The sequence below is a fragment of the Octodon degus genome, unplaced genomic scaffold, assembly GCF_000260255.1.
Source record: "Octodon degus isolate 3935 unplaced genomic scaffold, OctDeg1.0 scaffold00168, whole genome shotgun sequence".
Lineage (NCBI taxonomy): Eukaryota > Metazoa > Chordata > Mammalia > Rodentia > Octodontidae > Octodon > Octodon degus.
The window spans coordinates 1,213,062-1,229,837 of NW_004524744.1; the positions used below are offsets into that span (position 1 = coordinate 1,213,062).

Consider the following 16,776-nt stretch of genomic DNA (forward strand, 5'->3'; position numbering starts at 1 on the left):
TATAGAGAGAGAGAGAGAGAGAGAGAGAGAGAGAGAGAGAGAGAAAGAGATGTCCACATGTGCATATGTACATAGTCACACAGTGGCATATTATTTGGCCTAAAAAAGGAGTAAATCTTGTCTATATGGTACAACTTAGATGATGCTTGAGGACATTTTGCTAAGTAAAATAAGCCAGTCACACAGCTAAGAAGCATTACATAGTTGTTCATTGGATATAGAGTTTCGGTTTTGCAAGAAAAATTCTGTAGATCTGTTGTACAGCAGTGCCTGTAGCTAGCGCTACTGAGCTGTATTTAAAGATGGTCAGTGTGGGGGGAGGAGAGAGGGAGACTGAAAATACAGAGAGGCCCCTCAGGGTTACGGAGGGCACAGCATGACAGCCTCCATTTGGAATGCACCATAGAGGGTATACCAGGAGCACAGGCAATGAAAGAAGGGGTAACTGATGTGCCCTCGCAGATGTGACCAGTGGGGAGGGGCCTTTGTGTGGGACCACTCAGGCCATCATAAGTACTTGCTTGTACTATGTGAGAGAGGCAAAAGCCATCACAGGGTGCTGCACAGGGGCCTTGTGTGAGGCCTAATATTCATGTCTACGTGGATTCGGGAGTGGAGAGGACATGCCGAAGGCCATTGTGGAACTTGGGTGAGAAATGGGCTCCCAGCATTGGTGACAGTAGAGAAACAGGAAGAATAGTATGGACTGGGGATTTACTCAGACATAGATGTTATGAAAGTCATTATTCTGTAATTTTCTGATGTTAACAGATATGTGATAAAAATGTCTTCTTTAATGATTTCCACAAAGTTTAAATCTCTTATTTTGTACTGCATATAATTGATTAAATATTGAATATTCCAAGTCACCAGTATAAAAATTGATTGCACTTTGATATATCTCAGTCTCAGTATTGCTTTCCTCTGCGAATCACATCCACATTCTTTTCTGCCTACTGTCTATTTACATCAGTATAGAAATAGTATCCATAAATTCTAAAATAGAATGTCTGTTGTCTTGGCTGGAACATATTTCCCTTCCCATAGCCCTATGTCCATGGTCGTTCTCTCATCTTATCATGTTGTTATTTTAGGAACATCTAAATTTTCAAAAGCATTCCATGTCACTGAGAATTTTTAGTTATTGTAGGGCTTTTGAGATTAGAAGGTGATAAATGGGGTGCTAAAAGGCCCTGAGTCTGTACTTTTCTGCGTCCCTGTATTTGTACCCACATGCACCTACACATAAGTCAGCTGTAAACAGCTTATATAGGGCGCATATTTTTAACTGGTTGCCCTTACTTGTTTTATTTTCGGTGAGAGACCAGCTGCCGTTTGCAATGCTAATTTTCCTTGCTCATTACATTCCAGATCTGAGCAAGGGCCTGAAATTCGACTCCTTCCTATAGGGGGGTTGTCCTAACCTGCAGATGCTGCCTCTGCCCAGGACAAGTATGCCTTAGGGACAATTACAGAGCAGCTACAACCTTCAATCTTTTTATGGTTAAAATGAAGAACACTACACCCTCCTCTGGGAGCATTACTGAGCCCCACTTAATCCTTGTCTAAATGGAGAAATTCTTTCTGAAAAGAGGCAGAGCCCCAAAAGAGTAGGAGAACATGTCAAACTTTAATCTACCTTCAGGGTTCAGTTAGGAAGAGCCTAAAACAGGCAGGATATCTTGTTCTGTTTTAAACCAACACATACAACCCAAGCAAAGGCCCGTGCTCAGCCTTGGTTCTCTTTTCCTTCCCTCCATGTGTGTTTTTGCAGCTGCTGTCCCCACTCACTGGCTGTTTCCTTGGTGGTCTTTTTAGTGTGGCCCTGATGGCGGGCTGTGGTGTGCCACGTGAATGAACAACAACAGCAGCCTGCACATCAACCCCTGGGTCACAGTGCTGTTCTCATTCATTAGGTCCTGGAAGCCTGAAGAGAAAAGCAGTGTCTAGTTTTGGTGAATAGTAGAATGAAGGCAAAGAGACATATTCCCTATTTTCAAGTTCCTTTATCAACAAATAGCTCTTAGACTTCTCAGTGCGAAAGGCAAGCCTCTCTTGAGATTTAAGGTGGGTTTGTTTTTAGCCCTTAGAAACCAGAAAGCATCACAGTTCCCATTAGCAAAGCTAGAGGCTGGCAGCAAGGCTCTGAAAAATCCTGGGGCCAAGACTTCAACTTCTTGGCTGGGTCTTCAGATCTTTTTATCAGAGTCAACCTCTTTAATCCATCAAGTTCAAGGACCGGAGATGTACTGAGCCAGCCATGGATAGTAAAATAGCCAGTGGTGGTGCTTCATTTCTGGAGTTCCTCTGCAAGCACTGCCTAGGGAAAAAGCAATCGTACTGGGACCTCCACCACCTGCAGAGATGTAGACAAGGGAGCAGGGTACTCAGAAACCTTGAAGAGGCCTGAGACCCTGAGTTTCCTGGGACTGCGACACATCTCTACAGGAGACCTGTCATTTCTTCTTTTGAACTCTTGGAGAAAATTTTCTTAACTGTGACTAACTTTAAATCCAGGGTGAATATGTTTTGGTTTTCTTAATAAGGTTTGCTTTAGCCCCTGGATTTGGTTTTTAGCCCACCATTTTATCTTCTTCCTTTCTAAACTTAGGCTCGGGAAGATGGCCTGACAGTCATTCAACCTCATTTCTTGTCCTTTGTGAACTCTAAGAGGCTCAGTGGGAAGATTGTGTACAATATCACTCAACCTCTGCACCCAAATCAAGGTAAGATGGGTGGGGAGTGATCTTTGCAGTGCTTCTGTAGTCTTTTAGTTGGACCAGTCTTTATTTATTTATTTATTTATTTATTTATTTATTTATTTTTGGCAGAACTGGGGATTGAACTCAGGTGCTTGCGCTTGCCAGGCAAGCACTTATTCTACTGAGCTATCTCCCCTGTCCCTGGACAAGTCTTTAAAACAGGAGGTTTGAGTGCTTATGTACACAGAGATACATGTTTAGGTTTTAAGGAATAGTGATTCCTACCCCCATGTTCTTGTCCTCTAGTTTAGGACAAATAGAGATGAGAAGAATGTGTTGGCTTTGGCTCCAACAGAGCTGTACTGAAGAACACCGCGGGTGTGAGCACCCTCTAACACCGCTGGAGGAACCAGATGCACACAGGCATTGCCTACGGGACAAAGCCTGCCCCATAAGCTTGCGACCAGAACCAGCAGGCACTGACAAGGAAGTCTGTAGGAGCTAAGGGGCTGAGCCACATATATGCATTTGTTCCACAGGGGATAAGTCAGTCCTCCTCCCTGGGGAAACAGGCAGTGTGGACCTATGGTCACAGGAGGGGTGGGCCCTGCCCTGAGTCAGTCTCCAGCCATTTCAGAGTTTAATTAATGGGATGGTATTAGTTGCAAAAAGGAGACCAGCTTCTACGGATACTGCTCTGCTCCCTCCCAGAGACCACTTTCTAAGAGATTAACATGCCCCTGATAAAGACCAAAGAAATAGGAAGCTAAAAGGCATCCTTTTTTCATTTGCCAGTTTTTATTTTATTTTATTTTTTATTTTTTTAATTTTTTTTTTATTTATGTGTGTGTGTGTGTGTGTGTGGCCAGCTCAGCCCAACAGGGGGCGGGGCTGGCATGTGGTGCTGGGGGATTGAACCGCGGTCCCTGTGCTTTGCTAAGCTTGTTCTAAGTAGGTACTTTAGACCACTGAGCCATCTCACCAGCCCTCATTTGCCAGTTTTTAGCTGAGGTTCTCCCTTCACTGTGAGTTCTTTGAGACTAGCACCCCAGGCTGTTTTGTGGAGAGTGGCTATTGGTCTCTCAGCCTGTGCACAGGAGAACTGATCAACACCAAGCCTCCTGTGTGCCCTACTTTTAAAGAGTGAGTGGAGCTTGGTGTGGTGGTCCTTGCTTATAATCCCAGAACTCTGTGAGGCCACGGCAGGAAAATCACAAGTTCAAGCCCAGCCTGGGAGACCTTGTGACTTAGTGAGTGTCTCTGTCTCAAATAAAAAGTAAGAAGAGGGCTAGGGATGTAATTCAGTATGAAGGCCTTAGGGTCAATCCCCAGTACTAAATAAAAAAGAAGAAAAGAAAGAAGACTGAATGAATTGGCCAGGAACAATGGTGCAGTATCAGTTCTGTATTGCAATAAATGACAGGCAGATGGGCAACCCCTAAACCACTGTCACAAGCCAAACCATAACACACATCCAGTCCTTTGAATGTTCAATCCACGTGACTGTTAACAGATCATCACAGAGATTATTAAGGAAAGAAGGAAAATCTCCTTACAACAGCAGCTAAGGACAGCCTGTACTGTCTCTGAGGGACCTTGACCTCTAGATTGACATTTGTTTGCAAGGGTCTCACAGTTATGGTGCAGACCGCAGGGTCTAAGCTCCATTGTGGGGATTCGCTTTCATCTTACGTGCTAACATTTCATGAGCCCAAGACGCTCTGGGTTTCAGATTTGGAGAACAGCTCACCCAGGACAGAGCGATAGGCTCCCAGTAGGAAGACAAAAAACTCCCACAGGGAGTCAGTGGGCCTTGGGAGTGACTGCTGATGCTCCTGCCCATCTCTTGCTCCTCAGGTGTCATCGAGCACAGGGACCAACCTCTCTCTCCCATCCGGTACTTCACACAGGAAGACATTAACCAAGGCAAAATCGTGTACCGGCCTCCCTTGGCAGCACCCCACCTCCAGGAGATCATGGCCTTCTCCTTTGCAGGTAACACTGGCCCCTCTGCCTCGTGCACCCACATTGCTCTCTGCATCTTCATGGTCCACCCTGACTCATCCCAGAAGTCCTCTAGACAGTTTGGTGACACTGCTTTACAAACCTACCCAAAAGAGCTGATGTCCTGTTAGTTCGGGTGTGGTGTGGGCTAAGTTCCTCCTTTTTTCCCAGTAACTCCAGCACATAGGCGTTCTTGCAGTAGACTTACTTTGTGGCTCCTGTGTTTGTGCCAGTGACTGAAGGGAGCCTTGGAGATAGGACATGAGCTGGAAAAACACGGCAAAGGTTTCCCACAGTAAAAGGCACCTGCCATTCGTTTTCCTCAGAGTGCTCCCCTCTCACTGAACACACCTGCCCTGTCATTCTTGCCACCTTCTGAAGCAGCTCTGGTAGCCTCTTCTGTGTCTTTGGCTGTGGTCTCGCAACTGACTTGATGTCCTGAGTCAGTTCTGTAACATTTGACTTTTATGGACATTTTGATTTGGGAAAACAGCCAGGAATTGTGTTGTGCCAGGTCTGTGAGTAAGGCCAATGAGGATACTCAATAATATTTCTTTGAGTCTGCCTGCCCATTGGATGGCACTCAGTAGTGGCATTTGCTGTATTTTTTTAAATCATAATTTGTAAAGCCACTCAAGAAAGAGACCTTGCAGAACTGCTTCAGAAAGTGGCAAAGATGATAAGTATGTCAAAGCAAGAGGGAAGTGTTTCGAGGTTGATGAATGGCAATATATCTTTAACTGTAATAATTTCTTTATCAAGCAGAATTTTTTTTTTTAATGTATTTAGGACAGGGTCTCGCTACATAGATCGGACTCATAGTGATCCTCCTGTTTTCAGCCTCCCAAGCACTGGGATTACAGGTGCTGGGTGTGTCACCACACCCAGTCTCATTCCCTGTCTCAGCACGCCCCTGGGGTGGGGCCGGCACAGCATGCCATGGATTGATCGAGCCCCAGTCTCTGTGCTCTGTCTAAGCAGTTGCTTTAATCTACTGAGCTATCTAACTAGCCCTTATAATAATTTTTTTAAATGTAAACATTCATAGTATATTATGACCACACCTTGTATACTGGTAAGCAAAGAGGGTGTAGATGTAGCTATGAGGATAGCTGACGAAATAACTCCAGTTAGGAATGTTTAATTGTACAGTGGCCTGGGAGCTCTGAAAAGGTGGTAGACCACTCTGTGGTAGGACACAGAAAGGCTGACTTAGACTATGGGCAAAGGGACTGCTCGAGAGCATCCCGACAGTGGTAGATGGAAGCTATCCAAACTACATGTGCATGCAGGGACAGTAGGGAATGCCTTCCTGAAAGAAGGGCCGGCACCCTGTGTGCACAGGCTTTGAGGAAAGGTGTGCCCGAAGCTTGCCAGAGACAGTGAGTCTTAGATGTGGAGGATCAAGCAGGGCAGGAATGACAAGCCTTGCAGGAGATAGGCCAGCCCTCTGAGACCCGTGGGCCTCTTGAGATTGGGGTCTCTATAGGAAAAGAAGGGCTGGCAGACATAGTAAGACCCAGGGGCTGGCTTCTAGAAGGAACTCCTTGACCGCCATGGTCAATGGGAACCCAGCAAGGGGCCCTGCAGAACTGTAAGGAAGGTGTCATGGAGGATGAAGAATGAGGTGACCCTGTTGGAATTGGCACCCAGATTTGGCAGGAAATCCTGGGAAAAGTAGTCTTTCATGGAAGCCGGGGGCATGTCCTTTCACAAAGCCATGAGAGCCTTAAACCTCACCACCCTGTCTCTTTGCTTGATCCAGTTAGCAAAGCCAACTGGGGTGAGTCTTTACCCCTAAATATGTCTGTGCCATTGATTGATCCTGCAAATCCTGAGACATCTTTCTACATGACCTTTAGGATATATGTACCATGTAATATAATGACTGTAGGGTATTTTGTAGAGTAGATTTATTCATATGGAAGAACTGAGAGTTTCTTATAGGCTATGTAATTTTAGAAATTCTTATGATAATGGATTAAACAATTTTAGAATTTCTAATGGTAAACATACACAACATGATAGCTACCATTATTTAATATAAGTTAATTCATCCAGAAACTAATTAACTCCTCAATTAGATTGAAAGTCTCCAAGGGCAGGAAAAGGCCCCTTTTCTGAGGAATGTCCCTAGTGTTTAGTAACTAGGTAACTAATAGCCCATGAAAATGTTTATAGTGCTCTATCCCCTACTTTACCAGACCTACTTTATAAGAAATCCTAAAGATAGCCTGGGATTAGAGGCAAAGAAAACATGTCAGCCGTGGTTGAAGCAATTTCCAGATCTGTACTCTCACCTTGGTTCTTAGAGTCTCTTCTGAGAGAGCAGAGCCCTGTCCTGTATAACCTATGGGACAAATGCCGCAAGATAAATCCCTCACATGCTTACAGGGTGTAAATCAATGTCCCAGGTATCACTCAATGCCACGATGGCATTGACCCACCCGAGAGCGCTGTCAGTGATATACAATGTCACCTCCATTCACCAATTTGTAGGAGTCCATGTCCTGATAAAACAGGATCTGAATGAGTGTATTATAAATCACTCTTAACTGCTGTGATACAAAATTATTCCACTATGTGGTTCCTTTTGCTATTAAAAATTATTGCTGGCATTATTGAATTCAGCGTAACATTAGCAAATGACCTGCTGTTTCTTAAATCAGAATAATTGAAATAAAACATCTTTTGCTTTCTTAACCTCTGCTTCATGCTTTGTGCCTGGTCCATCTCACCCTGGCCCCAGAATGTTTAGTATGCTGATTTTCTCTCTTGCTCTTTCAGGTCTCCCAGAATCTGTGAAATTCCACTTCACGGGTAAAGAATTTAATCTCGATTTTGTTATAAAATGGCATTGCTCCTTCCTTTATTAATTTCGTTCTGCTGCCTTCATCATTACTTTTAGCTGTTTTCCAAGAGCTAATTAAAAGTTATGACTTTTCCTCCAAAACAACTTTTTTCTAAAATTATCACATGGTTAATTAAATAGTAACTAGTTACTTTTGTATTCATAGAAAAATAATCTACCAAAGATATTAAAAGTTGATGCTACACTTAAACTCTAATTCAGTTTGTCCAGATATGTGTTTAAAAAGAGGCAGTCATGGTTCAGACTTTAAAGTCTGGATCCAGAGAGCCTGAAGTTCAGCCTCTCTTTGCCTGAATTCCTCCCCCATCAGTGGAGGTCAACAGCAGCAGCCGCAGCATTGGGTATAACTCCCAGAGCAATCACTGGCCCATACATGTGCCTGGGTTACATTCAGCTAACGCACTGTGGTTGCGTGGCATCATGGGTAGAGCCACGATGAATGCTTGCTACTGCAAGGAAGACTTATGACCCAGAGTAGGAGTTGAGAAATTTAAGTGTTGAAAACCTTAGCATCCTCCTATTAATTCACACACAATAGAAGTTGGACACTAATCAGCAAAAGCAGGGTCAGACCTGCTATCTGTGCTGGAGCAACATAAAGCCGAACTTTCTTGTTTAGGTGACAGTGAGGATACTTACCATAAATAGTTTTTTTAATATAGCTGTTCAGATGGGATTGACAAACTTATTAGAATAACCATCCATGTTTCCTGTTATACTTCAGGCAGAGAGCAACTTTGGAGGGATTGAAAACCACTGTCCTCAAACTCCCAGGCCTTCTTTCTCACTGTGAGGGTCAAAAATCACACATGAACCAACATTAGGTCTCTGGGTTGTGTAACTGACACATTAAAACCCCAGTCAGCTCATTTCTAGTAACATATCTCTGGCTAACTCATACAATCAGTAGTAATATATAACAGAGCTCTTTTTGACTTTTTTGAGGGGAACTTACATGAAGTATCTCATTTAATCTTTATAAGATGTTGATTTTTTTTTTCAGCTTTTCAAAGTTGAGGCTACTGAAAGTCACTAAGGGTGACTTTGCCCAGATTCTCACTGTGGCAAAGAGAAGAGCCAGAACTTGAGTTTAAGTTTCTAGCTCAGCGCATGAGCTGGTCAGCTTATTCTGGGGTGTGTGTGTGTGTATTGGGCATGGAAAGCAGATGTCATAGTAGTGTACATCAGCCTTTTACCCCGAAGCTTGAGTAGGTGAGGGGTTAGCAATTGACTTCTCTAGGACTTTAGGTTAAATGATTCTGAACCTACTATACAGAGTAAAAGGATGGATGTTAAGTCACTTTTTCTTTTCCATGGTTCTTTTGTTTGATTTTGTGAAAAACTTTAGAATCTAATAAGAAAGAAGTCATGTCCTTTAGGAGAGATTTGTGAGAGAGAATTTAAATTGGCTAAGGTAGTAACAAACCTCCACTGGGACATTAACCCATAGAATGAGGAAGAATAGCTCATTCTGGGTAATCAGCTAAGAAGAGGAAGCAAGCCCCATTCCTGACCCGCCTGCCTTCTGACGTGTTCAGTTGCCCTCAGAGCAGTTCTGACTAAGGAGCACATGGGACATGGTGCCCACAGGATGGGTTTAACCCAGAGAGGCAGTGAGATGTTCCTCAGAGAACTCGGGAACTTTGCTTAAGGAGTGGGTCAGACACATAGCTGCTGATATTTTAACTATTAACTTTTTATATTTGATTACAAAACATGGCACTCATAAGATATATTTTCTAGGGATGGAGAACATGCCCAAAATAGCTTTCTTCAACTCACAGAGGCAAGGATTTGCCTTGATCATGCTGGAGAGCTGTGTAGGAGGACTAGGGCTCTTTAGGTTATAAGGCCTTTTCTTTCCTCCTCAATAAAATAAGAATACTGAAGTCTGCATGAACTTCCTGCCATTTAAAAATAAAACCAGGGGCTGGGAGATGGCTCAGTGGAATAAGCACTTGCCTGGCAAGTGGAAGGTCCTGAGTTCAATCCCTGGTTCCACCAAAAAATAAAAAATAAAGAAATAAAACCAATGTAAATTATACCAGAAAAATAAATTTGTATTTTGCAATTATTTATTTTTATTTAACATAGATTTTTTTAAACTGTAGATTCCAGGAACCTCAGAGTCCTAAATCTACTGAAATTTATGGAAAAGTTAGAATGTTCTCAAGGTTTCAAAAGTTAGCAATCTTCTCCTTCATTCTGAGCATCTGGAGAGATTAACCATGAGTGGAGAAACTGCAGCACTAATTTTGACACTTGACCAAGTGACCAAAGCCATACAACAATGCCTGTGCTGTCCCTGCTCCTTCCATAGGACTGTCGTTTGGGTTTCTCTAAGAGATGGAGGATAACTTAGACATCTGCTATGTTCTCAGATTTGTCTCCAAGATAAGTTATACCTAAAACACGGTGCCCACAGGTTATGTTTGACCTAGAGAACATAAATGGGATCATGGCTGGGAGTCACTGAGCAATGGTGAGATCAGAGTCTAGTGACTGGTGACCAAGTACAGGAGAAAGTAAGGCCAGAAAGCACTTCCTCATCCCCAGCCCACCAGTGAGCATACCATAACAACGCAATTTTCTCAAAGCCACAGTGGATAAACAGATGAGCAGATGGTCCGTCCCAGCTAGGCTTTTGGAGAAGAGAGAGTGTATTGAGGTATGAGAAAGAAGAGTCAGGGTCAGGCAGTTTTGCCTTAATTTCCCTTAGGAAATCAATGCTCAGTTGCAAAAAGTAATACAAGGAAGTAAAACTAAAGGTCACTGTTTTGCTCACAAAGGTGTCTTCTATTTATGGTGTTGTGCATAATGACTAGGTAAAAATGGCCTTGCTTAATTCCAAACAAATGCCCCAAGAAATATTTTCAGTGCTTTCAAAAATTCTAATTTATAGAAGCAAATTCTTGAGAAAAAGTATTTTTTCTGGAATATTGGCAGAATGAACTAAATCAGAATTTTTGCATAAGTGAAAGCCTTTACCAGCATCTTTTAAAAGTGCATATTTTGTACTACTTTCCAGAAACATTTATCAAAATCACCTTGCTGTGAAAGCACTCTCTTAAAATGACTTCTTTCTTTAGGTTTATTAGCCTTTTTTATGCATAGAGAAAGCTCACAGTATCTTCCTGGGCTTGTTTACTTTTTCCATCTGTAAGCATCTCTTCCAAGTGTTATGTTAATCTACTTTTCTGTTGCTGGGACAACATACAACCACAAATTAAAGGAAGTGAAATTTATTTTGGCTTCTGGTTTCATAGGTTTTCATCCATGGTCAGCTGGTCCTACTGCTTTAGGCATGTGGTAAGATAGAAACATCATGGCAGGCGTACGTGAGGGACAAACTGCTGACTGCATGGCAGCCAGGAAATAGGGGGAGATGGAAGAGTGAAAGAGCCAGGGAGGAAGGAGCCAACGACCAAGGCCTGCCTTCAGCAGGCATCATCCACTGACCCACCCAATCCAGCGAGTGCTCCCCTCACCCAGTGCGCTCCTTGAGCTGTGAACTCTGTGGCAGATTAATCTACTTAATGAAGTTTGATAATTTGTGATCCATTGAATTGCTCAAATGCCATCAGATGGCAACCAAGCCTTCCACACAATGAAACTCGAGGGGACGTTTTAGATTCCCAGCATATATGGCTGACAATCTAAAAATGTACTGTATTTTTAGAAACAATCAGACTCCAAGTTGATTTATGTAATTGTGTGTGTGTGTGTGTGTGTGTGTGTGTGTGTGTGTGTGCACTTTCTCCTAGTGTCTGATGGAGAGCACACAAGTCCAGAGATGGCCCTCACCATTCACTTACTTCCCACTGTCCGGGACACATCCCCGCCCCAGGTCACCGCTTCCCTGCTTGAGGTCCGCCCAGGAGGCCATGCTTCTCTCGGTAAGAACTGGGAGCTAGAAGGAAGCGCAGCTCTGCAAACAGAACCATATTTCAACAGCTGTCTCTCTCCAAGCTTCTTCTTGAGTACCAAGAACAGTGACCTCTCTCTCCACACTTGTCCAGCCTTCCTCCTGCCCATTCTTATGCAAATAGAGGCAGTGCAGAGAAAAGGGAATAAACTCTTCCGAGGCCAAAGCTTGTGATGGAATGCAATGCAGAATTTATTTCTCAGCCTCCCAGAATTTGATTTGTTGTCTTCACTAACATATAAAATAACAGAGCAGAGAGGAGAATACAGGGAGCGAGTTTCAATGACTGCTCTTGTTTTCTGTTTAGAAAGCAAAGAGGGATAGGGGAAGTGATGGATTGCAGTAACCTTCAGAAGTTTGAAGAGTTAGAGTCAGCCCTGTTATTTGATACACGATTGTGTTTCCTTGTAGTATGCATACTCTTCAGATTGTTCTAATGCCAAGGATGATTCACTAGCAAATAGTGGGCGTTGTGATTTTTGTGACGTGTATTTTGTCACATATATCTTGTAGACACAAGTTTCTGTATGTAAGTTTTTGTCCTAAATTAATCATCCAATTTCTCCATATGTGTTTTGGCCACAAATTAATTGTCATCAAACTTAGAGGCAGGCCACACTTAACAATAACAAAGGTCACTTTTACTTTCTTCCTCACTTTCATGATGACCATAGCAGCTGTCATGAAATTTGTTTTTCCTGGAATATTCTGAAAAATAATTTTTAAAAAATGAAAAGCAGAAAACAGTTTATGGTAGTATAGTTTCTGAAGGAACAGCTGGCTCAGCTGGTCAAGCCTGATCTGCTTCTGCCCTTTCTGTATATATGTATGGAAGAAAAAGAGTTCCAGATTTCTGAATTCAGGACTGCCATAAGTAATTTTTTGGAATAACCTACTTACCGTTTTGAGTCAGCTCTTTGACCAACTTTTGCGCTTGTGTCGGCCTTGATTACTGATCACCCACACCCTGGCTTCCAGCCTGACCTTGGCTTGAATGTGTGCAAGAATATAATTGAGACTGTGCCCATCCTTTCCCCATGCCTTGTTCTCTTGCCACAGGCCTCCAGGTGATAGTGAGGGACCCTCAGGCAGTCCCCGAAGAACTCTTCTTCAAGCTTCAGACACCTCCACAGCATGGCGTGCTCCTTAAGGACACAGCTGACTTCCGAGGCCCCATGGTTGCAGGTAGCTGCATGTTCCTCCTAGACCTGCTTGGGGCCTTTTTGTTCTGCAGTCTTATGTCTCAGAAAAGGCATGGAGTATCTGTCTTTATGGGATGTGCTATGAGGACAGACCTCCTATTGAGTTTATCTCATTGGCCCAGTCATTAGAGACACTTTTCTCTGCCCACCCCAGACCCCTGGTGCAGGCCCCCAGCCTCACCCTGAAAACTGTGAAGCTACTTCCTCCAATTGTGAGATTACTTGATTTCTAAGACTTGAGCCAATGTGTTTAACACATTACCACACAAAGTGACAGCAGCCACTTTGCTATAACTTTTTCGTGGAGGTGAATTTGTCTGGCTTAATTTAATATGTGAGTCTTTGCAATATCTTTTCCATTATGACTCTGATATGTTAGCTACATGTATCTTCATCCACAAAAGGGAACATAGTTTTGCAATTTATCTAAACTGTGTAATGCACTCTTCTAATCATGTGCTTATATGACTACCTTTTTATGTATGTATATATGTATGTATGTGTGTATGTATTTGGTACAAGGGTCTCACTATGCAGCTCTAACTCATGGCGATCCTCCTGTTTTCAGCCTCCCCAACACTGGGATTACAGGGGTGTGCCATCACACCCTTTCTCAGTGGTTGGCTTAGCTTGCCCGGGGGGCGGGGCTGGCATAGAATGCAATGCCGGGGATCAATGACCACCTTTTACATTAATATTTACTGTGCTTTTTCTAAGACTGTGCATATAGATTATTCAGGAAGAACAAAAAATTCCCAAAAATATAAGGAAGTCTAAGTTTTTTAGTAATCAGGCCTCATATATCAAAGTAAATATTACCCTCTCCTAAGGAGTCATCTCAAAATTCCATATCTTATTCTAAAGACCTTTACTTTCTAAAAACTTGATGTTAGAGATAGTACTCTATCTTGTGCATTCTTCTAAATATCTCTGGTGGAACAAATTTTTGACTTTGAAGGCAGATTGAATTGTTAAGAACCACCAGTATTGTCATTTGGGAGTCACAAAGGTAGACTTCTAAAAATGTACTGAAGAGAAGAAATATCATTAAAATATCTTCTCTGCAGCCTAGATGAACTATTTTAGGGGCATATAGTCATTGTCCTATGTCTGTAACACTACATTTGACCTATATTTATGTGATAAATATATATAATCTAAACATGTGTATAAAAGTCATATTATCTTTTTTTAGGCATATGGACACTAGTAAAACCATTAACTGTGTTGAGAGGTATTTTAGATTTATTAATATGGAGAATGAATAAATTCTTCAATAGAAAATGAATAAATTATCTAGATGAATAAATTCTCCAATATATAACACCAATTGTTAGCACCAGTACAACAGAAAACAGTTAAAAACAATATCCAAGAAGATGAATTCCTTAATTATATTTTTTGGAATCATTAGGGTCCATGACACTTAGAAGTGCTTCTCATGAAAAAAGCTCAGTGATCAAATAAGTTGAGAAGCTTTACTATTTGTATATTGAAGATTCTTGGGGTTGGAGTTGTAGCTCAGTGGTAGGGCACTTGCCTAGCATGTAGGAGGCCCTATATTCAGTCTCTGCCACTAAAAAGGAAAAAGAAAGAGAAGATTGTATAGCACTAATAAATCCTGCAGTTTAAAATGAGTATTTTTAGGGCCAGCCAAATAGCTCAGTGGATTAAAGTGCCTGCAAACAAGTGCAGGGGCCAAGGGTTCAATTCCCTGGCCTGCCATGCTGATCCTGTCCCTGGGGCATGCTGAGATGGCAATTGAGAATGGGCGTGGTGGTGTGCACCTGTAATCCAAGCTCTTGGGAGGCTGTAAACAGGAGGGTCACTATGTGGCTGATCTAGTAGTGAGACCCTGAACACCCTGTAGACCTTTCCCTAAAATACAGAAAAAATAAAATAAATAAAATGTGTATTTTTTTAACTTAGTGGGTTTTTTTGTTTTTGTTTTTGTTTTTTGTTTGTTTGTTTGTTTTTGCTCCGAATGCCTTCAAGGCATGACTGGCTGGCTTGCGTTGTGGGGATCGAACCACAGCAACCTGAGCCTGACTGCTTTGTTGAAGCAGCCACATAAGGAACTGAGCTAAGGGGCAGGCCCCCTTAACTTAGAGTTTATCTCATTTCCCTAAAACTTATGTGAACTTGAAACTTTTTTCATACAACACCTATCTAATCTATTATGAATTAGGAGTCTAGACTAGATACAGTTTCTAATTGTAAATATATTTTTAAATTTTTAATTACAAAACCTTTATACTCAATTAAAATAAAGATGATTATAGGCTTATAAAGCATAATATATTTTCTTAAGTTTTTCAAAAGTTTTTCAGTACCAAGATTAGATTCTAGAAAGGCAGTCATAAAGAATAGAGGCTTGTTCTTTGTTTTTCTAAAAGTAATACTGATGAGTGGATCTTACAGAGCAGATTTTAGCTCTATATTATTAAGAACCTTTAAAAAGCAAACATATTAAAGCTGTCTGCAGAGGACCTAGATACCTTGTTAAAGAATCTCTCACCTTGGGAAGTGCTAGAGGACAGAGTAGCCCACCTTTTTATCAAGGATTGTAAAGGGAATCCTACAGTGGGTTGTGTGTAGACTAATTAACTTATGGCTCCCAATGTTTTTGATTCTGTGTGTACTTGAAAATTCTGAGAACAAAGGTGCTGTGTAAATGAAAGCCATTACTCCCAAAGTCATTGGCTTTATGATTTGTTTTATTCTTGGAAGGTGACACTTTCACATATGATGATGTTGAGAAAAACAGTGTGCAATATGTACACGATGGTTCCTCTGCCCGGGAAGACAGCCTGGAGATCTCAGTCACTGAGGGCCTGGCGGTGACAGTGTCCCAAGTAAGAGTGGAGGTGTCCGTGTCAGAGGACACAGGGCCTCGGCTGGCTGCTGGTTCCTCTCTGAGCATGACTGTTTCAAGTCACGGCACAGCCACGATCACCAGGTCACACCTTGCATACGTGGTAAGTATTACATTTGCTATGCCTGTGCCGCTGTAGCTGCGGATCCAGCTGACTAGAAAGCCTCACTAGGACTGAGCATGTGAGTCGACAGGTATAGGGACCATACACGGAACCTTTTCTCAGCTTCTCTACAGTTCTTAGGGGTCCACACACAGTGTCCTGGCTTCTACAGTGTCACAGGAGCAGATGAGTACATATGGAAGCACAATATATATGTATAGGATGGGTGACTGGCAACAGGAAACAGTGCTAATGTTAGAAAAGTCCAAGTTTCATAGTCTCAGTGCCATCCATAATATTTATAATGAGGATTCTAGGAAAAGAACATTTTAGAAGAATTTACCTGGCCCATGACTAATAAATATTTCCTGGCTCCCTGAGGGGATGCCTGTTTTTCACGAAAGTGCACTCTAGATAGAAGTAAGGCATCTCTTTGGCAGTGCCTCTGCAGATTTCCAGAGGCAAGGCACCGCCTCGGGCACCATGTCCTTCCTGAGAGAAACAGCATAGGAAGGGGATCGAGGAGAAAATCACGGATCCTGGGGGTTTTCCCCAGTCTGGTCCTAGCTTGATGAGTGATCCTGATAATTAAACTTACCGTTTTTCTTTGATTTTTGTCTCTGGAGCTAAGGATAATGAGGATAATTAATTTTATATTACATTTATGTATACTATTATAAATAGATATGCACTGTCTGTGTAAACATAATAATGTGGTTTTTATAATGCCATTAAAGGAAGAATAATTACCTGGATCATAAGCATTCTTAGTATTTTTCTTTACTAATCTTAAAATTTCAATGAATAATCTTGTCTGTGTGCCTGCCTGCCTGCCTGCCTGTCTGTCTGTCTGTCTGTCTATCTTGACATCAGATAGTTTTAAGCAACCCTCTTCTGGGCTGAGAAATCTTGCTCTGAAATCTAGTCCTGAATAGTAGCATGACAAAACATTTTGGTTCTACAGACTTTCCCCCTTTAAATTGTCTCAAGTGGGGCTGGAGAGATGGCTCAGTGGTCTAAAGCACCTACTTAGAACAAGCTTAGCAAAGTATCAGGGACCGCGGTTCGATCCCCCAGCACCACATGCCAGCCA

General features: G+C 42.2%; 1 protein-coding gene across 1 annotated transcript in view; it reads left to right on the top strand.

Annotated features, from left to right (window-relative positions):
- The window catches only part of Fras1 (Fraser extracellular matrix complex subunit 1), a 471,233-nt gene that overhangs the window by 347,892 nt on the left and 106,565 nt on the right, over positions 1–16,776 (top strand). The window contains exons 21-25 of the mRNA XM_023703303.1: positions 2,612–2,726; positions 4,560–4,697; positions 7,494–7,526; positions 12,563–12,688; positions 15,436–15,683. Of these exons, the coding sequence (XP_023559071.1) occupies positions 2,612–2,726; positions 4,560–4,697; positions 7,494–7,526; positions 12,563–12,688; positions 15,436–15,683 (660 nt within the window). The remainder of the gene's footprint in view (positions 1–2,611; positions 2,727–4,559; positions 4,698–7,493; positions 7,527–12,562; positions 12,689–15,435; positions 15,684–16,776) is intronic.